The sequence below is a fragment of the Cibotium barometz genome, chromosome 39 (genome assembly GCF_041138505.1).
Source record: "Cibotium barometz isolate CiBa-2024 chromosome 39, ASM4113850v1, whole genome shotgun sequence".
Taxonomy (NCBI): domain Eukaryota; kingdom Viridiplantae; phylum Streptophyta; class Polypodiopsida; order Cyatheales; family Cibotiaceae; genus Cibotium; species Cibotium barometz.
Window position 1 is genome coordinate 39445053 of NC_141084.1, and position 23754 is coordinate 39468806.

At 44.4% G+C, this 23754-nt stretch overlaps 1 protein-coding gene across 2 annotated transcripts in view; it reads left to right on the forward strand.

Moving 5' to 3' along the window:
* Nucleotides 1–3803: 3803 nt before the first annotated feature.
* The window catches only part of LOC147616079 (kinesin-like protein KIN-7E, chloroplastic), a 38093-nt gene continuing 18142 nt past the window's right edge, over nucleotides 3804–23754 (forward strand). For both annotated transcript variants that reach the window (XM_086778718.1, XM_086778717.1), the window contains exons 1-13: nucleotides 3804–4508; nucleotides 4799–4896; nucleotides 6028–6117; nucleotides 6251–6303; nucleotides 6526–6591; nucleotides 6694–6747; nucleotides 6856–6915; nucleotides 7039–7117; nucleotides 7283–7350; nucleotides 7438–7506; nucleotides 7598–7702; nucleotides 7814–7918; nucleotides 8004–8111. In XM_086778718.1, coding sequence (XP_086634844.1) covers nucleotides 4129–4508; nucleotides 4799–4896; nucleotides 6028–6117; nucleotides 6251–6303; nucleotides 6526–6591; nucleotides 6694–6747; nucleotides 6856–6915; nucleotides 7039–7117; nucleotides 7283–7350; nucleotides 7438–7506; nucleotides 7598–7702; nucleotides 7814–7918; nucleotides 8004–8111 — 1335 coding nt within the window. In that variant the 5' untranslated portion in view covers nucleotides 3804–4128. The remainder of the gene's footprint in view (nucleotides 4509–4798; nucleotides 4897–6027; nucleotides 6118–6250; nucleotides 6304–6525; nucleotides 6592–6693; nucleotides 6748–6855; nucleotides 6916–7038; nucleotides 7118–7282; nucleotides 7351–7437; nucleotides 7507–7597; nucleotides 7703–7813; nucleotides 7919–8003; nucleotides 8112–23754) is intronic.

The following is a 23754-nucleotide window of genomic DNA, read 5'->3' on the forward strand; positions in this document are numbered from 1 at the left end:
GAGGACTTACAAAGAGTGTCATGAGACGAACTTCTATTATAACAAAAAACCCTTGTATGTGCAATTTACTATTGTGCAAAGTCCCCTTGCTAAAGAGTAAATGGAGTTATTGTTCACCACATTTACATCTTGAGAAACTTCATGGTTTGTGAAGTAGCATTTGTGCTCTAAGATACACCATTATGGATTGTTATTATTAATAATAATATACAATTGATGATTCTCTTTATGTAAAATGTTGATTTCTGTTGCTACATTTTTATTGTCCATCTTGCACTTGAACTTTTACAATGCTTGATTGATCGAGCTAAGACGAATTCTTGAGTGCATCATATAAGCATTGATTGAGGCGTCCACTTGATATATATGTTTTGATTATTCCTTTATGGTCATGATTTGGTGATTTTGGTCTAAGGTTAAGATTTTGCTTTAACTTGCCAAAGCAAGAGCTCACATGGCCATGTTTACTTGATTGTGGGAAAAAGCCTCAATAAATTTTTTTCCACCCAAGTTTTATTTTTGAGAGCTCCCATATAAAATATACACTGAATTTGTCCCTAGGGCGGTAGCCTAATGGATAAGACTTTAGCCTAATGGATAAGACTTTGGACTTTCTTACGGAAGGTCCTGAGTTTAAATCCTTTTAGGGACACCTTATACTAAGGGTGTGTTCACGTGCAGGTGGGCATGTAGGCTGCCATCCGCACACCTTAGGCCGTCATCGTTTGATCATCACGGCGCTTGCTTCCACTCTCCCCTCTTTGGTGATCTTGCAAATGACAACGGTGTGCAATGCTTGTCCTTCAAGCTTGCGTTTTGGATCAGGGACAATGGTTGCCATGGACATGAAAGATCGCGACTCAACTTGCGACACCCAGATTGAGTGACTAACTTGTGGGGTTCGTCCCGTGGCTTGTCCACCATTGCCTACAAAGTGGCCAATATTTGGAAGGGTGGTACTCCCTTATGGTAGTGTGGTGAGTAGTATGGTGTGTGTAGTCGGGTGAAATTCAAATGTTGGCAACCAAGATGCGCCTCTTTTTTTGAGAAAGCTTGAAATATATTAAAACGAAGGGAATCTATAAAAAAAACCTTATGTTCACAATTTTTGGGCGATTTTTGTTTGAAATATTTATATATATTACTATAACTGCTTTTATCAATTTTTGGACGATTTTTCAAAGTTCTGAGTATTTCTTATAATTATCCTGCAAGTGTTGCATTGGAGGGTGGATTATAGCAAAGTTAAGATGGACGCTGCATGCCCTTACATAACTCACTGACGTGAGTTGTGTACTTAAAAAAAAGAAGGAAAAAGCAAAAAATACAGGTGATTGGGCAAACCATTGTTAAACAGAAGGCATTTGGTGAAGCTTAAACATCCTCTCAAAGTTGACAAAATGATCGTTGTCTCTCGGAACTGCAAAGGGGATCAAAGGGTCATTTCAATTGATGATACTGCTAATAAGCAACGCATGCAAACTGTATAAATAAATAAATGAATGAATAAAAAAATTTAAATATATGTACATGTACTAATCAAGCGGTTTGGGACGCTGGGTTGTAAGTTGTCATCAACGCATAGAACCGTTGAACATAAATTAAATTATTATTTCCAACAGATCCTTCGGACTTCCAAATTATTCACCCGTACACTGGAGTGATTAAAAATCGTTTAACTATACGTAAAGTGTTGAAAAGTCAGGTGAGAGAGTTATGTGTCTTTTTGGTAAAATATATATATACATGCAATATTATTCGATGTTTTAATAAAAATTCCTTCCATGTTTTTAATAATTTTGGGGGGAAATCGAAAGCGGGCGCTAAATTCATTTGAAATGAGAATGCAAAATTTGGAATGTGGGGTGCCCAAAAAAGCATTAAAAGCATTTGCAGAGAGAGCTATTCGTGCAGGCCCATGATGCCGCCCATCATCCTTTCACAATTTTGGAACCACACGCAGGCGGCCAGATTCCAGAATGTCCCCCCGGCCGCCCCTTTTTTTAATGGGGGGTTTTTTTGTGGTGCCCCCCCCCCCTCCTCAGAATTTGTACCCATTCATCACCCACCAAATTTATAAAATTAATTGGGCGGGAAACATAACTTAATTGGTAATATAATGTACTTGTGGCTATGAATCTATCCATCCAATTATTATTTTTGGAGCCAATCTAGACAATTGCTAGCAGCGGTTTGACGTGGCCGCAGTCATTCGACCTCCCTATGCTATCTGAGTGGATGCACCTCACCTCACCCTTCCACTGGGCTTCCACCACCCAAGGGGACTGGACCAATGTGATCTCGCCTTGACGTTGGCGCTCCGGCTTATGGAGAAGAGACCAAGGCCTTCTCCAACCAAGAGTCACACCAAAATTCAAATATTGCAATCAATAAACTCACCCAAGCAGGGAACTCCGAGTTCAATCAAGCATGGGAAGAAATAGAAGAAGAGATGAGGATCATCAACCAGAGGAATGAATCAGTAGTAGAAAAAATTTCAGAACTTGTAGTATTTAAAAGTTCTATGTAATCGATTAGGTTTTGTTTTTTTAAAAATATTATCAGTCATGCCTTTAAAAAAGAAAAAGCATTTCTCACTCGTTATCTGTCCCTATTATTCGCATCTCATTATTATTATTCGAATGAGTTAAATTTTAGAGTGGTTTAAATGCTCAATTTTCTCTCTCTTAATTTCTCCAAATACAAATTTTACATGATTTTTTTTTGGTAGAGGGATAAAAATGGATGCGACAATTTCAATGAGATCGATGGATGGTGAAATTTCAAATCTTTTTGCTGTTTCATAGAGATAAGTTTGGATTCGATGATGTCAATGGGATTGATGTGATACTTCGAAATTGCATTCTAGAGGATGGGATTAAAAAGATCAAAAATTTTTTTTACGGCGGATTTACACCTCATTCTCTCTGTCTCTCTCTCAACAGCGGCTTGAAGGCGTGGGCGATTTATCTGCTGCCACAGAAGCACCCATCAGCCATAGCTGTAAATGTGATGATTGGTCATGCTGTGAAGCAGGTAGAGTTCATGTGGGCGATTTTTACAGCAAGCGCCTGCCCAATTGGCAATCAGACATAGCTGCGGACTGTAGAGATCTGAGATGTGGGCAATGTTTTCACTATAGCAGAAGCATCCAGTAATGGCTACACTCTTCAGTCTGCAGGCTCTTCTTCACCATGGAATTTTTAACTTGCCGGCTATGGAATGATGAAAATCTCTCTCTCTCTCTCTCTCTCACACACTCTCTCTCTCTCTCTCTCTCTACATTTCATTGTTGTACCGTCAATAAGCAACAAAAGCACACTGCTTTTTGGGCAGGTGCCAGTCTTCCCTCCTCTCTCCTCTCTCTATCTCTTCGCCTCCTCTGTTTCTCTCTGGAGTCATGTTAGGAGAAAAAGCCCACTGCTTTCCCGTGCTCTTTGATTGCCTAGGCCTTGAAGGCAACCTATAGAGCCTGCTGCCTATCCACCACATCGAGCCCTTCATTGTCACCTCCTCCTTTTCTATGATTTTCGTAAATTATGCCCGAATTCAAAAAGAAATTTTTTAAAAAAGGGTCACTGTTTTTTTTCCCTCCCGCCGACAGCGCCATGAATCGAATCAATACAATAACAATCAAAATCCGCATGCATAGGGCCACCTTCTCTTAACCTTCCACCCACCCCCCCACACACACACAGTGACACACTCCTCTTCCAAAACACACACACCACGCACACGTACTCTGTCATGTCATTTTTCGCAAAACAGTCTGATCATAACCCCCCGTTATCGCTCCTCAATTCAATTCACCAAATTCCATTCCAGGGTTCTCTTGAATGCACTTCATTTTTGAACTCCACTTAGCCTCCGTAGTAGAAACATTCTCAGCTCCAGCATTTGAACTTTGAAGCATTGAGCTAGCAATGCTTCGTGTAGGGTAGTCACGTACTGGTAATAATGAATTGCACATGAATCCTTTGCTCTCATGAAGCTTTAATGGCGATCTCCACCTAGTCGTCAGTGTAACAATCTCTTCTTCATATAGCATTTGTATGCCCAGCGCCCACCCACCATTTTTTAAAACTAGGAATGCAGTGAGTGAGTGTGTTCAGCCCTTTCGAAGCTTCAATGGCGTCTTCTTCTTCTTCTTCTTTGAGTAGTAGAAGGTCAGGTTCCCCTTTTGGGTTTTACAAGGCCGCCTCTGTCGACGGCACACTTCCCAGCTTGTCGCATTTCAACGCCTCGTTTTCATCGACGCCCTCCGATTTCTCAGCAGGAGGAGGAGGCGGCCGGACGCCCACCGTAGCCCGGACTCCAACCCCCTCCACCTCCACTTTCAAGTTCAATTTCGGCAGCCCATCTGTAGTAATCGCCTCTGCTCCTCCTCCTCCTCCTCCTCCTCCTCCTCCTCCTCCTCCTGATGGTGCGATGGAATCCCCCCTCCAACAACAAGAGGCAGCAGAACCCAAGGAGTGCGTCTCCGTCACAGTCCGTTTCAGGCCCTTGAGGTATTCTTTTACCAAGGTTTAATTAATTCAGTAGAGGTTTTGGCAACAAATACACAGCTGCAATTTGATTCTCCAACATTAATTAATTTAGTTGGATTTTTTTCAACAAACACACATCACTTGCGGCTGCAAATCTGATTCTCCAACATTATTAATTTGTCACACGATCTGGGTTTGATTAAATGGAGATTTCGAGAGAAAATCTCGACTATCTATCTATCTATATACATATATGTATATATATATATATATTTTGTTTTGAATGCCCCCTTTGGCTAATAACCTTGCAGTTTGAGGGAGATTCAGAAGGGCGATGAAGTGGCTTGGTACGCAGACGGCGATGCGATTGTCCGCAGCGAATACAATCCGACAGCCGCCTATGCTTTCGGTGAGTTGGTTTTAGCTCTGGCCGCACAAATTAATCGATGGGTCGTTAGCATTAATGAATATAATCATGACCCAATTTTGCATTACGAGTGCTTCCAGCCTGTGGGATTTTAGCTCTCTTCAACACGTCTGGTTCTCTCTAATCCATTCCCGGGGCGCTAACACCCGTGGATAAGAGTCTTAATCCATTCCCGGGGCACTAACACCCACGGTTAAGAGTCTTAACTGGGTGTCAAATTAACATGTCAAATGGTCTGCCTGGCTATTGCCTAGGGTTGGATCTCGGGTAATTCAAGCAAGTGTGGACTTCAGGAAGCTCGCATAGCCCCCCTTAATCGCACAGGATACGGCAGGTGCAACGATCACCCATAGGGTTGCTTCACCATCTAATCACGGTTAGGCTCAGGTTCTAGAACGATCATCCCATGCCTTATGCCTTATACCTTTATCACCCATAGGCTTGCTCCCTCTCTAATCAGGGTCAAGCTCAGATTCTAGAATGATCATCCCATGCCTTGTACCTTTTGTTGCAAACACAGGTGTGGATTTGTAAGTCAGGTGGCTTGATTCCTCAAAGTCTGGCTCGAAGGTTTAAGCAAATGGGAGAAGATATACGTCAAGCTGGCTTGCCTAATCTCATATTACTTGAACCAGAACGGGGCTTGGTCACTACTCCCCCTGTCTACAACAGATCGTAGCCACATAGCAATTGTATAAGGCGATACATGTCCACATGCCATTCAAGGCATTGTAAAAAATGGATATTCAAATGGAGCTATCTTTGAGTGTACCACAAACATGCCTTGGGGTAATGCTAACTCTAGTCTTCAAATTTTTGTACCCTTGTAATCTGGGGGAGTGTGATTTGAGGGGGGGGAGGAGCCTAATGTGTCAAGGCTACCATAAGGCTTAAGTGACACTTAAAAAAGTCTTGAATCTGGCCACTTTTAAGAACTCGTGGAAGGCAAACAAGCCAAGTTTGCTTATGAATGCTCAAATTGGTTCAACTGACAAGCCACACGTTTCATATATCATTGATTGAGACATAATAGAAATTGAGGGCTACAATCAAGTCTACTGCATTTATCCCTTGCGCATTAGTTACTTAAACTATTGGCTTGGTGATTTGCAGACAGAGTATTTGGCCCTGCCACAACAACTAGAGGTGTATATGATGTTGCTGCTCGAAATGTTGTACAAGGTGCCATGGAAGGCATCAATGGTACGGAGTTCAATTTTAGCTGATTGAATGCTAAGCCAAGGGTTTCAACTATTCACTGGTGTTAGGCCCTAATCAATCAAAACCTCCATGCATGTATAAAAGTTTAAGCGTTTAAATTGATATCTTGTTTCAGGCACGGTTTTTGCTTATGGAGTCACAAGCAGTGGGAAGACACATACCATGCATGTAATCAGAATTTCTGCTTGAGCTTCCAGGCCATATTATTTAAATCAAATAGTAGATGGAATGGAGCTTCTGATTAGCAAGTCATTTTGCTTACAGTTTTTACTCTCCATATTACTTTAGATGGGCTGTAGGTACCTTGATTCTCATTGGGCTCTTTTTTATAGAAGAGGGTCCAGACGTGTCAAAACGATAGTTCCAATATTCCTGTTATTTTGATGACAGGGGGACCATAAATCTCCAGGAGTCATACCACTAGCAGTGAAGGATGTTTTCAGCATTATCCAAGAAGTATGTGCTCTCGAAACCATGGTTTTCTTTTGTGGTCCAAAAGCAAATAAATTTGCCCTCACTAGTTTTATCTCCCTAAATGATGGACTGTTTGGTGTACAGACTCCAGATCGAGAGTATCTTCTTCGTTTATCCTATTTAGAAATATATAACGAGGTTAGCTTCTCAAGAGTACACACCTCTATCTCGATCCAAGTATTAGTCACAACAGTATCTAATTCCTTTCACAAGGGCTGTGTTCTCTTTTAACATGCCTTGCGACAGGTTATCAATGACTTGTTAGACCCAGCTGGACAAAATCTTCGGATAAGGGAGGATGCCCAGGTATTTGGTTCCTCTTTGCCTGGTCAAATGAGAAAGCAAAATTATTATTGATTATTCTGATCACTAGGGTTTGGGTCATTTCACAGTGTCACTTTTAAGCAACTGACAGTAGTATTTGTGTAGGGTACCTATGTGGAGGGTATCAAAGAAGAAGTTGTTCTTTCTCCGGCACATGCTTTGTCACTGATTGCAGCTGGAGAAGGTAAATTAATGGAGTTGAAAGATAGAAAGGAGAAAAGGAATGAACTCTCCCCTCTGCTATGTTATCTTTTGGTCTTCTCTGTATGACATGCTTGCTCTTGATTTCAATTATCAACAACATTCTGTGTTGTGAAGCTTTTTACAAAGGGTTTGTTTCTTTTGTTAGAACACCGGCATGTGGGTTCGAATAATTTCAACTTGCTCAGCAGTCGGAGTCATACAGTCTTTACCCTGGTAAGTTGTGACGGTCATTTGGAAGCTTGGTTTGTCCGTATTGGTCATCATGAAAAGTGATCAGCTTATTAATAGCCACTTGTGCAGACAGTTGAGAGCAGCTCAAGAGTATCAGATCAGTATGACGATGGTGATGAAGTCACACTGTCCCAGCTGGTACACTGCATTGGAAAGCAAATAATGATCTCTACTTGTCTGTTTGTAGGTGCATTGGATTTTTATTTGAGACTCATTATGCCATGTGCAGAACTTGATTGACCTTGCAGGGTCTGAGAGTTCAAAAACAGAGACTACTGGACAGAGAAGAAAAGAAGGGTCCTATATCAACAAAAGCTTATTAACTCTTGGAACTGTGAGCTGGCTTCAATCCATCATTCACTGAAGACACAGCATTCCATACTTGTTTTTTATGGTAGTTTTAGTGAGCTAAATATATACACTATTTGATCTGTTGTTGCTACAGGTCATAGGGAAACTAAGTGAGGGAAAAGCTTCACATGTACCTTATCGTGACTCTAAACTAACTCGGTTGCTGCAATCCTCTTTGGGTGGTCATGGGCGAGTTTCGGTAATAAGAATTTGGAATTTTGCATTATAGAGAAGGTTGTTTAAAAGTGTGCTGAGCTTTAGTTAATAATCCAATGTCTGTACAGTTGATATGTACACTTACCCCGGCATCCAGCAACATGGAGGAGACACATAACACCTTAAAGTTTGCACACAGAGCAAAGCGTGTGACCATACAGGCTATTCCTAATCGGGTGAGACTTTTGATTTTTTCCATTGCAGTCAACATGTAGTTATATTTCTCAAGTAGCAAAGGAGTGACATATGTAGATGCTCGTACGGGGGTGTTCTTGTTGTGCTCTCCCATAAAAATCCTTGAGTACATGTATCACTATAACCTAAAGAACAAAAGGGCCCATGGCACTCACTCTTGCGGCTGATCTCCATTGGTTGGTGGCAAGGCCACCAAGTAGAGAGCCAAATAAAGGAAGATACTTGTGTCCTCGTAAGAATGCCACAACCTCCTCCAAAAAGTCCTTTGAATGTCTAGTGATTCATCTTGTACAGTGAAAAAGACTAGTGCATCATCCTCCCACGGAGTGGGGAGGTCCATAACCTCTAGAGGTACACTTTATCCCCTATGCAGAACCCAACAAGAAGTCACAAATGAAGCAGTGGCCAGCAGCACTTGGTTGACCACCAAGGCTCTAGATGCCACATCAAGCTTCCTGTTTCTCCAATGCTGAAGTTTGCTTTTAATAGCTCATGCGTACAGGTACAAACTATTGTGCTGGTTGGGAGATGTCAATGCCAACCTGGCAGCCAAGGTATTTGGCAGTGCATCCTCTCTCAATCCAAGCGAACATTGAACCCCACATCCAAACCAAAATTTGTTTGCAGAGAATCACTGATCCAAAATCCCATAGAATTGTGCCAGTTAACGGTGGCTCTTGTTGCCAAACAAAACACCTCTAAAGCTGTTTGAAAGGCACACACACATGCATGTGAGGCCTCCAAAAACATCGCAGTGTCATTTGCTAGCTCCGAGTCCAATAACACTTCCTTTGTATGAAGAGGCAATCTGAGGCCCCAGACTCTTGGGGTAGCCCGAATGAACTCATTGAAAGAGTGCACAGAGCAGAAGCATACAAGCACTAGAGTGTGCTGAGAGAGAGAGAGAAAGAAAGAAAGAAAGAAAGATATATTAACGTCTAGGAGAGGCTAAAGTCGGGCCTATGAGACAAAAAATAATACAACTGTGTTCTTCCGGTCATCGGAAGAAAAGAAAGAAAAGAAAAAGTGTGCATGTGTCTGGATACAACTGTGAATCATCATGGATCGGTGGAGCCCATATACAAACAATATAAGGGGGGGTGGGGATGTGGATGGAGTGCTAAGGCAAGATGCATCTCTATATGCTGAAGGGGTAGTACAAGCATGCTATGCAGATCTATGTCTAACTCCATCCAGTGCCATAAGAGGGATATAAGATATCATACATCGCCGATGCTGAGGCTGTGAATGGCGTGAGCATGTACCCTGAGTCTGAATGAAAGCGAGCTAGCCTCTCCTGTGTCTCCATCTAGTGTCTCATTCGGATAGCTGCTCTCGGTGACGGAGTCGGGGTGCTCTATGTCCAGTCTGTCTAGGTCTCCTCTTGGCTCTCAATTCCTCTGCTCTCTGTGCGGTCACCCCACGTGGTACATCAGCTGGCACTGGCATAGCTCTCTGGAAGAAATTTGTGAGCTGGGACTGTCTCCCACCCCTAGTGGGAGCGGGTGTCTGGAGGAGTCTCTCTCGAGAACTATGAAGCTCTAGTAGTAGTCTGGCTGTCGTTGGTCCGAGGCTGTCTGCTCTGAGTCCGTGCATTGAAGTCCCCCATCAAGAAGACTTCTCCCAGTGTCGAATAGTGTAAGATCTCCTCAGATAAAAAGACAGAGTACGGAGACTCACTAGCCTCTTCTCCACCCGGCTCCTCGGTGTTGGCAAACCGCGACCCCTTCGGAGGAAAGTAGCACAGAGCGGTATAAATCCATCTGGTCTCCGAGAGGCGTAAGCTAATCCACATGTATCTCGCCTCCGAGTCTCGTGCTACGACTCGAACATGCTCATGTAACCCATGTCTGAAAAGCACTGCAATACCTCCTGAACCTCGGGAGGTAGCCTGTCTCATCCCCTGTCGGTGAGCTGACTCCCACTGATAACCCTCAACCCGTGGTAAGCCCCGGCTCTCATGTGTCTCTGTCATTAAGATGATATCCCGGCCCTCCATCACCTCCTCAAGTCTCCCTGGATGTGTCCATAGGACTCCATTACAGTTCCAGATTGCTATGTGTATCTCTTTGTCTTCATGTTGTTTCCTCCGTGTCTCATAGACCAGATGGCGCTATTCGACCCTCTTCCCATCAATGTAGATGTGACCATCCCTATAATAAGCCTTCTTCCCTTCTTTGCGTGCCGCCTTGATCTTCGGCATGCATAATCTTCTGTGCTCCAGTTGCATCCATGTGAGGTCATCATCGAAGTAGATGGGGTCCCCTGGCAAGCTCCTCAAGATAGCCCGTCTTCTCATAAAGCTCATCCTACTCTCCTCGTCCGGGAACCGTAGCACTAAGGCCTTGTCTTTGGTGGAGTCCTTTGGGGTTGTTCTCCATACTCTAGTGAATGGGAGCGGCTCATCCTCCTTTAGTCCTAGCTTGGTACATAGGTTCTGCCCGTCGATCTCGGGCATGGAGGTAGTGCTCTCTGGTATCCCTGTGACTCGGATGTTGAGGCGCCGGATCCGTCGCATCTTCTCTTCATCAAGAGTAGACTGCATCATGTGTACATCTTCTTGTACCTCCTTCTTGATGTTCTTCTTCATCACTTGTATATCTTCTTGCACCTCCTTTTTGATGTTCGTCTTCATCACTTGTACCCATCCTTCGCGGGCCGCTTCCATTTTCCCCTCGATTGTGTGGGTGAGGGTTTTGGTGATCTCTTCTTTGATTGCCTCTTTGTCCACCTCAAGAGTCTCTCCTTCCTCCCGTGGACGATCGCGTAAGGATGCCACTTCGCCCTTCAAAAGGTTGATTTCCTCCTGCATGGCGAGCTTTTCCTTCTCCCACTCCTCTTGCATGGTAAGCTTCTCTTCCTTCCATATTTCCGCTTCGGCCTCCAGCTTCCCCATGCGCGTCAATAAGTCCTTCTTGATGGCGGTGATGGTGCTGTCCAATGTCTTCTTCTGGTCCTTGATAAGATCCCTAAGGATATGATCAAGCTGGCTGATTTTATCATCTACAGACCCTCCCATTGTAGAGGGAGGGAATGTTTGAAAGGAGCAGGTAAATATGTGGGGGGGAGAGAGAGAGAGAGAGAGAGAGAGAGAGAGAGAGAGAGAGAGAGAGAGAGAGAGAGAGAGAGAGAGAGAGAGAGAGAAATGAAATGAAAATGAAATGAAATGATATATTAACGTCTTCAAAAGGCCAAAATGACCTATGAGACCAAAAAGGTTACAACAATTGGTGGATCTGATACAATGTCTGTGTAAGGAAAGCTAAAAACAATTAAACAACTAACTGAAACTGAAACAACTATGAGGAAAAGTATGGTACCAGGAGCTCCTAATGGATAACATGTGGGAGGAAAACTCCAGCAACAAAGGTAAGCATCATACACATCACTATCCAAAGATGTCTCTCATCGGTCGATGGCGGATATCCTCAATGTCCTCCATGGTGAGTACTCTGACTGGACGTCTCCCATGCCGTGCTAGTATGGTCTTGATCCTCTGTTGTAGTCTCCGCCGGTGTCGAGATGGACCTCTCATCTTGGGGCGCCTGGACCGCCCCAGCTCTATAGCCCGATCAATCAGTGTACCTCTGGTGCGGCTGTACTCTGGGGCTAGTTGCAATGCCTGCTGACCTGACTGCTCAATCTCTGGTCGAAAGAAGTCTGTAATCTGCCTCTGTAGGTGTCTCTGCCTCTCTGATCCCCTCCCTCTCAGGAGACCCTCTCAGAGAGAGAGAGAGAGAGAGAGAGAGAGATGAAGCAACTATGCTGAATATACTGCAATGAAACAGTCCTAAGCAAGAGACATAAGAAGTCTCATAAGTGAGGGATACAAAAGGAAGACTAGACAATGAAAAATGAGGGAGGCAAGCCCACCTATTTATAGGTAAATAGGGATGGCCGACTAGACACCTAGAGCTGGCCGACTGGACAAATGGAGCTGGCCGATTGGACATGAAGTACGCGACTCGGGAAAAGTGCCAGAAAAATAGGGTGGCTAGCCCACAACCAAGGGCCATGAAAAGGGACCAAAAGGGGACTCCAAATATGAGCAAAAATTGGGGATGATTGTGCTAACACCCCCTTTCAGCACCAGATGTTGGACAAGAAGCCGAAGATGAGGAGCCAAGGAAGCTTGAGAAACCGGCTTGGTGAACAAATCTGTTGCATTCTCTGTTGAAGGACAATACTCCAAACGCAAATCTCTAGCAAGAACCCATTCACAAACATAGTGATATTGTATCTCAATGTGTTTTGTATGAGCATGAAACATAGGGTTCTTGGTGATGGCGATGCAGCTATGATTGTCACACCAAAGAAGAGTAGATCCAGTAGGAGGAAAGCCAAGTTCTCCCAATAATCTCCGCAACCAAATCGCCTCACATGCAACATAACAAACTTCACGATACTCTGCGTTTGTAGAGGAAAGTGCCACAGTAGGTTGCTTTTAATTGCTCCATAAAATGGCTCTAGACCCAAGTGAAAAACACAACCAATGGTCAAACGTTGAGTATCTCGATCTCTAGCCTAATATGAATCAGATCATCCAAGAAGAGTGCACCCTTGGCCATAGAAGATGCCAAAGTCCAAAGTACCATGCAAGTACCGAAGAACTTTGAGAGCACACCGCCAATGCTGCTGACGGAGTTTGGATGTAAAGGAACTCAATAAGCTGATTGTGAAACAAATGTCCAATTAGGAGTAGGTCAATCAAACCAAACAATCGACGAGAACTCGATACTGTCCTTGATCAATCCTTGGAGAAGCATCAAGAAGAGAAAGCTTCTCACTAGTATCCATAGGAGAAGATATTGATATGCATCCAGTCATCTGAAACCTATCAAGTATCTCCCGTGTGTACTTCTGTTGAGAGAAGAAAATACCCTTAGGTCTGCCAAATCTCAAAGCCAAGAAAATAAAGCAAAAGACCAAGATGCGTCGTCTCAAACTCTATCACTAAAGCATCCATAATTGAACGGATCCTCACAAAATAAGAACTTGTAAAGATGAGGTAACATAGACCACAATGATAACAATCAACCCCCTCTCAAGGAGGATATAAAGGTTCGAATCTGCATGAGAACGACATAGGTCAAGCTTTTGAAAGAACTAATCAATCTGCTAGTACCAAGCCCGCGGAACCTGCTTCAGACCATATACAACTTTCTTCAACTGGTACACTTGATCTTGTTTGCCTCGAATCACAAATCTCGACGGTTGATCAACATACACTTGTGTAAGCTCTCCAATCAAGAAAGCCGACTTGACGTCCATTTGGAATACGGACCATCTATGATGTCTTGCAAGAGCAAGAATGGTGCGAATGGTAGTCATCCAGGCCGTCGGAGCGAAGGTCTCATCAAAGTCAACTCCAAAGCATTGAGCATAACCCTTGGCAACCAACCTCACGTCCAAGTTGCCATCAACTTGGAACTTTGTTTTGAGGATCCAACGCACACCAATTACCTTACATTGTAGTGGCCTAGGCACCAAAGTCCAAGTGCCATTCTTTTCAATAGCATCCAGCTTTGCCTGCATAGCACGACGCCAAGGCTCATGTGAAATAGCCTCGTTCATAGAAGTGGGATCAAAAGGACCACGAGTAATAGAGGACATAAGAGCATAGTTAACAAACATGTTGCCCTCATGAATTTGTTTCCCTAAAATGTTGGAAGATCGCTTGAGAGAACCAAGCGGAGGAGCAAAAGGAATCACGAACTGACTGAAAATACTATCCAGGCACAGATGTGCTCGAACTCATTGGAGGAGGAGCAGAGTCATCATCATTTGAGTGAGAATCCACAGCTGGAGGTGTAACAGAAGCAGGGAGAGGAGGAGGACGAGGCGGAGAAAGAGGAAGCTCACCACTCCCCTCAGAGGATGTAGGAGTCTCGTCGAACACCACATCATGGCTAACAACTTTGTCGACTTGTTGATCATGTAGACGATATGCCTTGGACATAGAACTGTATCCGAGGAAAGTCATGCGTTGAGACTTCGAGTCTAACTTGGAGCGATGCTCCTTAGGCACATATACATATGCCGAACAACCAAATACTCAGAAATGAACAACAGAGGGCTTTTCACCATGGAAAGTCTCATATGGAGTTTTATCTGGAAGAGCAGTTGTAGGAGACATGTTTTGAATGTAGACAACAGTAGAAGCCACCTCAGGCCAGAAATGTTGAGGTAATGAAGAATGCTCAAGCATAGCGTGGGCCATCTCCATGATGGTCCTATTCTTCCTCTCTACAACTCCATTTTGTGAAGGAGTATATGTTGTAATAAGCTGTCTCCGAATGCCATGATCCTTGCAATATTGTTGAAACTCTTGGGATGTAAACTCACCCCTTCTGTCGGTCCTGACCAAAGAACTGGTCTCTTTTTTCACCTCAACCCTCCAATCACAAACATGTTTTAAGTCTCATCCTTGGACTTAAAAAAAAAGATCCAAGTTTATTTGGAGAAGTCATTCACCATCACGAGCATGTACAACGCCTTACTCAAATACGCGGTACTCATAGCACCACATAAGTCTGCATGAACAAGAGCAAGTGATGTTGAAGATATGTGTGTCACCTCCTTTGGAAAGACGGCTCGATGTTGCTTCCCTTGTAAACAAGAGGAACAAACAGAAGATGGAGCCTTGATGGTCGGTAAACCCTCAACCAACCCATCCTTCGAAGCTCGTTGTAGAAGTTGATAGCTCAAATGGCCAAACCGAGCATGCCAAAGAGTTGAAGAAGAATCGGAAGAAAGCAAAGCAATCAACTTGTACAAACCACCATCTTGGACTCCTGAGTTAAGATGCTACCAATCTCCTTATTACGAATGGTAATCTCATAACGAGAGAAGATCACCTCCACACCATGAGCTGTAAGAGCACTCATTGACAATAGGTTAAATGCCAAATTTGGAATGTACAGAACGTTAGAGAAGTACTTCTTGTCCTCAGAGGAGCGGAAGATGGGGATGGTGCCAAGTCCATGAACCGGCATAGAAGAAGAATCACCCAGTGTGATCTCGCCTATCTTGATAGTAAAGTCCTCGAACCAATCTCGATGGGGTGTCATGTGAGTAGTAGGACCGCTATCCACAATCCACGACCACGACTGAGAAATCACAAGAGCAAGTACATGACGAGTACTTGCTAATAGAAGAATACCATCATCCTTCTTGGTTTGAGACACCGTTGTAGAGGTAGAGTTCTTTGCTTCTTCATCTTGCTTCTTGTGACATTGGGGCGATTTTGTCACATGCATCACGTACTTGGATTTCTGAGTTGGACTATGCCCGATGTGTTTCACGTCAGTTGGTTAAAGCCATATGCAGGTCCTATTCCTTCAGAAGTCAAAGATGAAGCGGAACTAGATATTGTTGATGAAGCGGAAGTTATGGTTCCAGAACAGATCCTTTTGCATCGTTTCAAGCATGGCTCAGGCCGAAGACTAAGATAGTTCCTCACGAAGTTTCAAGACCGAGGTACCCATGAAGCGGTATGGCTTGACAAAGAGTTTTTTCAAGACTATCCGGCGTTATTGACAGATTATTTGGAGGCTATCCAGCTTCCGTCAAGCTAAGCAGAAGGGGATGTCACGTGCATCCCGCACTTGGATGTCACGTAGACATATCTGTACAGAAGGTGTAGGACCTGGGATGGTGAACTGGTCCCATGTGAGCCCAGTCCGAGACGAGTCAGCCAAGGATCCATCTCAATCGTCCGAGGTTAGGTGTGCATTGTCCTGCACAGGCGTCCAAGGTCAGGTGTGCACTGTCCTTCACATGAAACAGTGCCAGTCCGCGTTGTGAGTCTTCCTTTGGAATGATGTTAGTGATTCTGTGTATCTGGTATGGTACCGGATGCCAGATCACTGTGTAGTTAGTTAGGGTTTGCTTTTAGAACAAGGGGTCAGCCCATAGGGCTACCCCAAGTCTTAGTGTGGGCATGGGGATGGTGTGAAACCACCCCCATGGGGGCCAGGAAGGCCCTGGCTGAACCCACCAGCCATGGAGGGCTATAGGAAAGCCCCAAGGGCAGACTAGGGGAAAGCATACAGGCTGTACAGCTTGGCTATGGCTGTAAGGGTAGCCCATACAGGCTGCCCGGTCCCCAAACAGCCTAAAGACTATGCCCCAGCCCCTAAGGAATCATGCGCATAAAGCCCAGCCAATAAGGGAAGAAAAGCGTAGCTTTTATTGAATTTTGCTAGCATTTAATGCTAATATTCAGTCGTGGGACAGAACTAGAACTGGCCGCCTGGATTAATGTGGCCGACTGCTCATCCTGGAGTAGTATAAGTAGATGAGCCACAATCCCACAGACCAAGAGCCAAGGCAAACAAGGGCTAGACAAGCCAAGGAGTTGCTAAAGCAAAGGGGTGAAGGACTGCAAGTCAAGGGTAGAGATTTCTCAGCCAAGAAAGGTCAAGATTTCTATATTTTCTTTTCAGATTCACATCATTCTAATAAAGCAAATACACCATCCATGGTGGGGGACCTACAGAGGGTATTTGGGACCCAATACTGTGTCCTCTCCATCTCTCTCTCTCTCTCTCTCTCTCTCTCTCTCTCTCTCTCTCTCTCTATTTTCTGCACATCTTCATTCAATTTTGTGTGTTAGTTCCGTCGTGAAAAGTGTGCTGATTTCTGAGCATTGAAGTTACTGATCTTCTTCGAAGCTTCCGCATGTTACAGTGGTATCAGAGCCTACTTCAAGTGCAAAGATTCAGCAAAGAAACCAGAATTTTTTCTCGCTCGTGTGGTTGGTTTTTAGACGCCGGTGGACTCCCCCTTTCGGAGTGACTCTTGTCCCTCGAAGGACGGTTGGTTTTCAGCCTTCGGAAGCCTCCGGAAGCCTTCGGACATCTCCCACACACATAGTGTTTTATATTGTGCTCTGGAAAGGAAGTGCATTTTCTTGCTATGGCGAGCTTCAACGACGAGAGAGACCAAGAACCATGGGACCAGAGTGCACCAGGCAGCCTAGCTAGGGCACCAGGCTTGAGTGTTATAGATATGTTCCAGCAATGATGCGAGCAATCGCAGACTAGACAACCAAGTTGGACGAGCAAAAGGCGCAGATCTTGGCTCTAGAAGAGCGTACTTGTTCTCCAACGTCGCGTTTTCCATCTCCTTCCTCTTCTTCCGTATCCTAGATTCCAAATCCTCGACACAGGGACCCTCTCGCGGGGTCACAGCCGCAGCCGCAGCGGAGCTCTTTGCTTGAGTTGTAGATGCATGCATTGGAGACCCGACAACGTGAAGACGAAGCCATGTGACGGGTGGAGCACGAGCGTTACCTAGCAACTTTGGATGCCAGATTGACACCGGCGGTGCCCTCAAATCATTTTCTTGAGAAAATGAACTTCAGTAAGTACAATGGTAAACTCGATCCCACAACTCTCTATTCATGGTTGCATCAATTTGAAGCTTACTTTGCCGCAGTTAGAAAAACAGATACTGACAGAGTGATCTTATCCAGTTGGTACTTGGAAGGTGAGGCCATTTCTTGGTGGACTCAGTGGGCTCATGCCCACACCAGATTAGGTATGGTTGCTTATGTGTGGGACGAGTTTGTCCGTGACCTTAAGCAACGGTTTCTACCGCCCCACTACCTTGAGCGACTCTAAGACGAGTTCAAGGGAGCGCGTCAGAACGCGCAACCAATTCTTCAGTTTACCAATAGAATTTCAACTTTATGTTTGCAATTAGGATTATCTGATACAGACAAGAAAGGGCAGTTTTTGTATGGCCTTGATACTCAAATCTAATGGGAGGTGCGTATGTTTAGGCTAGCCACCTTCGAAGACGCACTCTCGCTTGCGCAAAGTGCAGAAATGAAGCATAATGGTGGCAAGTCCAAGACTTCCCAGCCGGCTTCTCCCAAGGCTATCGCCTCGGGGAGCAAAAGCCAGAACCAGATGGGGTCTTCCCCAGGATAGAGCTCGGGATCCTCTGGCTCCAAGAACTCAAACAGTGCGTCTAAGCTTACTCCAGACCATAAAGCGGAGGCAGGCAAGACAAGTGGCAAATTGATTGCTGAGGAGCTTTCTCAGTACAAGAAGGAGGGTAGATGTTTCTTTTGTCATACAAAAGGACATACTTCTCGAGATTGTCCTAAGAAGTCTCCAAAGCTCATCGCCAATGCCTCCACAGCTTTCGTGGTGAGCTCAGCTCCCACATAGACCCCAATGGCTACCCCTAGTTCTCCAAACCCCGGTGCTTCAGTTGGAGTAATTATTAGCCAGGATAAGCAGAAGGGCACCCATGACCAGGAGTATGAGCGCAACGAATTGCTCAAGTTCTTTGGCTACATAGGTGGCCAGAGAGTCATTGCCTTGTTTGACAGTGGTAGCACGAAGGATGTGGTCATGGAACAAGCCGCTAGGCGTGTCCATTTCGACCTGACTTCGGTGGACAAACAGGTTGAGGGTTTTAGCACAGGCATGACAACGAGCGTCAAGTATGAAGCTCTAGGTGCTAAGTTAGTTATTCAGGGCATAGAACTTGTGCATGATTTTATGGTTGCCCCTCTTGTAGGAGCAGACATAATTTTGGGCATTCAGTGATTTCACAAGTTTCTTCCTGATGTCAAGTGGAACAAGCACACGTTCCAGGTCAATCGTAATGTGTTGAACGCCCCAGTGACCATTAAGTGTGAGCCAGGAATTCCAAACTTTTCGCTCTCATAAGCCACTTGCAGGCTAAGTGAGCAGTCAGGAAAGGCGCACATTGTGCAATGATTTACATCCAGACAGCCAGATGGTGGCCAGTGCTTTCGAGAAGTACTCGGCTCTCCATGAAAAGTTCTAGAAGATTTTTCTTCGGGACAGTCTCCCTCCCCATCTCCTCTCGTCCAGACCAGAGGACCACAAGATTGACCTCCTTTCACGCTTGGAACCCCCGAGCAAGTTTTCGTATCGCCTTTCGAAGACAATGGAATCGGAGTTGACCGCTAACTCCGAGAATTGTTGCAATCTGGCTTCATCTGCCCCAGCGTATCACCATTTGCAGTCTCGATCTTATTTGTCAAGAAGAAAGATGGGTCTTTCCGTTTGTGTGTCGATTATCGTGCACTCAACAAGCTGACTATGAAGAGCAGATTCCCGATGCCTCGAATAGATTATATTCTCGAGAGACTGAATGGAGCAAAGGTGTTCTCGAAACTTGATTTAAAGAGTGGGTACCACCAGGTGCGGATTGTGGAGGGGGACATTCCCAAGATCGCCTTCTGTGTACAGACTATGAATTTGTGGTCATGCCATTTGGCTTGACGAATGCCCTAGCTACATTTAACCGCATGATGATGCGTGTTTTCCGGGATTTGATTGGAAAGTGTGTGTTTATATTTTTGGACGACATATTGGTATTTTCACCTACGGTTGAGCAGCATGACATTGATGTGGAGAAAGTTCTGAAGTTGCTGGAAAGCAACGAGCTCTACGTCAATGAGAAGAAGTCGGAATTTTATCTGTTCCAATTGCATTACTTGGGATACATAATTATTGCCGAAGGCATTCGACTTGATCCGGCTAAAGTGGCCGAGATTGTCAATTGGGAAATATCTCAGACAGCCTATGACATCAGATCCTTTGTGGGTATATGCCAAGCATACTCCACCCACATAAACAAGTTTTTTGATCTCTTGACGGATCTCACCGATTTGCTAAAGGGTGTGAAGACACGAAGGCAAAAGATTCGAATGACTCCACGAGCTTTAGAGGCATTCAAGAACCTCAAGTTGGCTTTATCAAAAGCACCTTCTTTAGCACTTGCCTCGTGGGATGAGCCATTTCATTGTGCGAGTAATATTGCAATTGGTGGTGTGTTACAGCAGAATGGTCATCCAATAGCTTACATGTCTCGTAAGTTATTGCCCGCAGAGAAAAATTACTCAGTCTCCACGATCGTGAACTCCTAGCAATTATACAGGCCTTGAAACATTGAAAACATTTTCTTTATGGGCGTGACTTTGAGGTTCGCAGACCATCAGGCATTACGCTGGATTCAGACAATGCCAAGTGCACAGTGGAGTGATCGACAACACCGCTGGAGTCAAATATTCCAGCAATTCGGTGGTATGATTGAGTACCTTCTAGGAAAGGCCAATCCAGTGGCCGATGCTTTGAGCCAAGAAGGGACAAGTGACTATGATTCAAACCACTAGACTCGATCTTATTGGTACAGGGCTAGATGACATGAAGCACATAAACGCGGATTTTGAGGAATTCGGTACACAGTGGGAACAAGCATTGGATGCCATAGGACCATGCCACTTTTTGATGCGCGATGGTTGGCTTTTCTACAAAGGCCGACTCTGTGTCATGAAGTCGTTCAGGGCAGCTCTTCTCCATGATGCCCATGATGCCATTACTGGTGGTCATAGGAGCATGAATTTGACTCTAGGAAAATTAGAACGGCAATATATTATTGGCCAAAGATGAGGCGAGATGTGTTTACATATGTACAACGCTTTGATATTTGTCAAAAGGTGAAAGCTCCTCGCGGAAAGAAGATAGGGTAATTACAATCCTTGCCAATTCTTGAGCGTCCTTTTCAAGACATTTCAATGGACTTTGTCACGAATCCACCTCCTAGTCCGAGTAAGCGTAATACGCAGTGCTTAACTATTGTTGATAGATTTAGCAAATTTGTTATGCTTATTTCTTGCAGGGCCAATGTGACCCCCCTGCTGAGGATGTTGCCCAGTCGTTCATTCGACATTGGTACCCGATTGGTAGGGTTCCTAGGACCATAGTGTCAGACTGCGATGCCAAGTTTACCAGTCATTTTTGGAGGGCATTGTTTGATAACTTTGATACTAAGTTGAATTTTTCGAGTGCATTTTGCTCACAGACGGACGGCGAGACAGAGATTTACAACTAGTTGTCCTTTGATGTGCTGAAGTGTTATGTCCAGGGAGTCATATTTGTCTTTAGTTCAAGCTATTTTGAATGATTCTTTTTCTTTAGCTATTGGCAAGACTCCATATGAGGTAGCGTTTGGAAGACCTTTCCAGTCATTGTTGACCAGGACCTCGTCTTCAGTACTTGAAGCGAACAGAGTGACGAAGTCTTACCAGGAGATTTTAGAGTCACTAAAAGACAGATTGGCTAAAGCGCAGGAGGCCTACACTCGATAGGCCAATAAAGACCGAAGGGATATGAAGTTTTCGAAAGGGGATTGGGTTTGTCTTCGTATTATGAAGCAAAGGTTGAAACAAGTGGGCAAGCGATGCCCAAAGTTGTCTTTCAGGAGCTTCGGACCTTTTCCCACCATCAAGAAGAAGAGTAATGAGATTCTCTCATGGTATCAAAGCGTTGAGGTTCTCAAGCTCTTGCTTCTACACTCTATAGAAAGACTATCAACCAATGTTTTCTTTTTTGCCATCCCTTCCTCCTTGCAATTTAATGCAACTTTTTTGTAGCATTCCTAATTTTTGTATTCTGTCTCTAGTGGTAGCACTGTGCACTTGCTCCATAACCTCTCCCCCCCTTGCTTTATCGCGCATTGTGTGCCTTGATCTTTGGAAGACGTACAATTCTACGTCTTTCTTTCACCTCACGTAGCGTCTAGGGAGGAGTGGGCAATCCCTAGGTACCTACTTGTAGCCTTTTCGTTGTAAACTCAAGAGGAGGATTCCATGGCTTCTACATGGAGTGTCATCTCTTCATCTATTTCCCAACTTCTTAAGGAATCCATCCTAGATGGGACCAACTATCTTGATTGGTCTTTGCAGATGAAGACTTTACGTCGGTATCATCGACTATCGGGTATTGTTACCGAGGTCAATGCCCAGCCAGCTCTGCTGTAACTTCTCCTCGGGTTGAGATTGATGCTTGGCTTGATAAGGATGCTTGGGCACGTGCGTTTATCATCTTCAACATTAAACCATCTATTGCTCATTAATTTGATGACAATGATGATGAGCCTGCAGGAGAATTGTGGGATGCCATTCAAAGGAGGTAACATCGAGAGAACTCCTTAGAAGATTGCCTTGAGAATCAGCTTGCCAACTTGAAGATCTTCAATGTTGCCAACATCATGGATTCCATCATGGAGTTTGTTACCATCCCGAAGCAATTGGTCTCTTTGTGGAGCAAGGCTATTGATGAAGACTTTGTTCAATGGCTTCTTGCCAAATTTCCCGAAACTCTCTCATCTTTTTGTGATACTATTTCACTTCTTCCATCTACTCCCAATTTGCATATTGTTGTTGGCATGTTTGAGGATAGAGCTACAAGGAAGAAAACAAGCCATGGTGCTTTCGAGACTCTTCTTTAGGTCAAGGGCAAAGGCAAATGACACAAGGATTCCACCAACAATAAAGTTGACTCTAAATTTGCTAAGAATCTTGCACATAAGAATCTTACTTACCATTATTGTGATCATGAAGGTCACATTCAGCTTGATTGTTGGAAGAAGAAGAGAGAAGGTGGTTTTGCTAAGAAGCCTACCAATCAAACCTCTTCGACTACCAACCAATCCTAGAGTTTCTCTTCCGCCAAGGAATCTGTCTTCATTGACATTGAGGAGCTTCTTGTGGACTCACATGTTCTTGCCACCTCATGTCTTACGGATCGGGTGGTCGATAGTGGGTACACTACTCACATGACTCATGACAGGTCCACTCTGCATGATATTCGGCCAGCTCTTTGAAGGTGTCCTTTGGTGATGATTTCAATCTTGAGGCCTCTTGTGGGGGCAATGCTCTTTTGTTGGCAAGCCTTCTACCAATCGAGATGTACTTTATGTTCCCAAGCTCTCTAGCAATCTACTCTTAGTGTTTCGGATTGCAGAGAAAGGCTATGAAGTGTAATTTGATAGTTTAGTTCTTGAGGTCATCGACACCAGCACCTTGCAGATTGTTGCCATAGGTATATAGGAAGGTGGTCTTTACAGGTTGAAGGACTTTGGTGCCTCCTTGAATGAGTCACATTCTCATTTGCTGCAACTTCTTCAAAGCTATCATGCCTTGGCAGTTGAGGAGGAGGATACAACATTGTGGCATGCTCGCTATGATGCCTTGGTAGCTCATGAGGATACAACATTGTGGCACTGGAACTATGCTTCTCTTCAATAGTTGTTTTCTCAACAGATGGTCGAGGGTCTTTTGTACGTAGTCACAGAGAACGTCGTCCCCGAATGCTTGGAACGTGGGAACGCCACTTAGCACATGTCATGTGCATCCATTCATCCCAATGCTCATAGACATGTATATTCTCATTAGCAAATAGCAGATTTAGAGTGGATTTTGCAGCCCCATAGGCTCCGAGAAGTTCCCAAGACATAGCACAATGGTTGGGACACCTTTGGGGCATAGTTTGGACACAAAATATGATTTTTGGACAATGTTTTGTGGGTAAAATAGACAAAACCGATTTGATTACGAATTCATAAAAATAGGAATCGTTGGGGACGGGAAGATGAACGATACAAAAGGGAACTAGAACGCTATGCTCAGTATGAACAAATCATCGCAAGGGCTAGGTTTAGGCAACAACTCATAGAAGAGCTTCAAGAAGAGGCGCTTCAAGGCAAGCTTTCGTAGTACGAGCAAAGATGGGTACAGCTCAAGGAGACATGGGCACAGTTCATGGAAGCATCAACAAAGGCCAAGAAGGAATC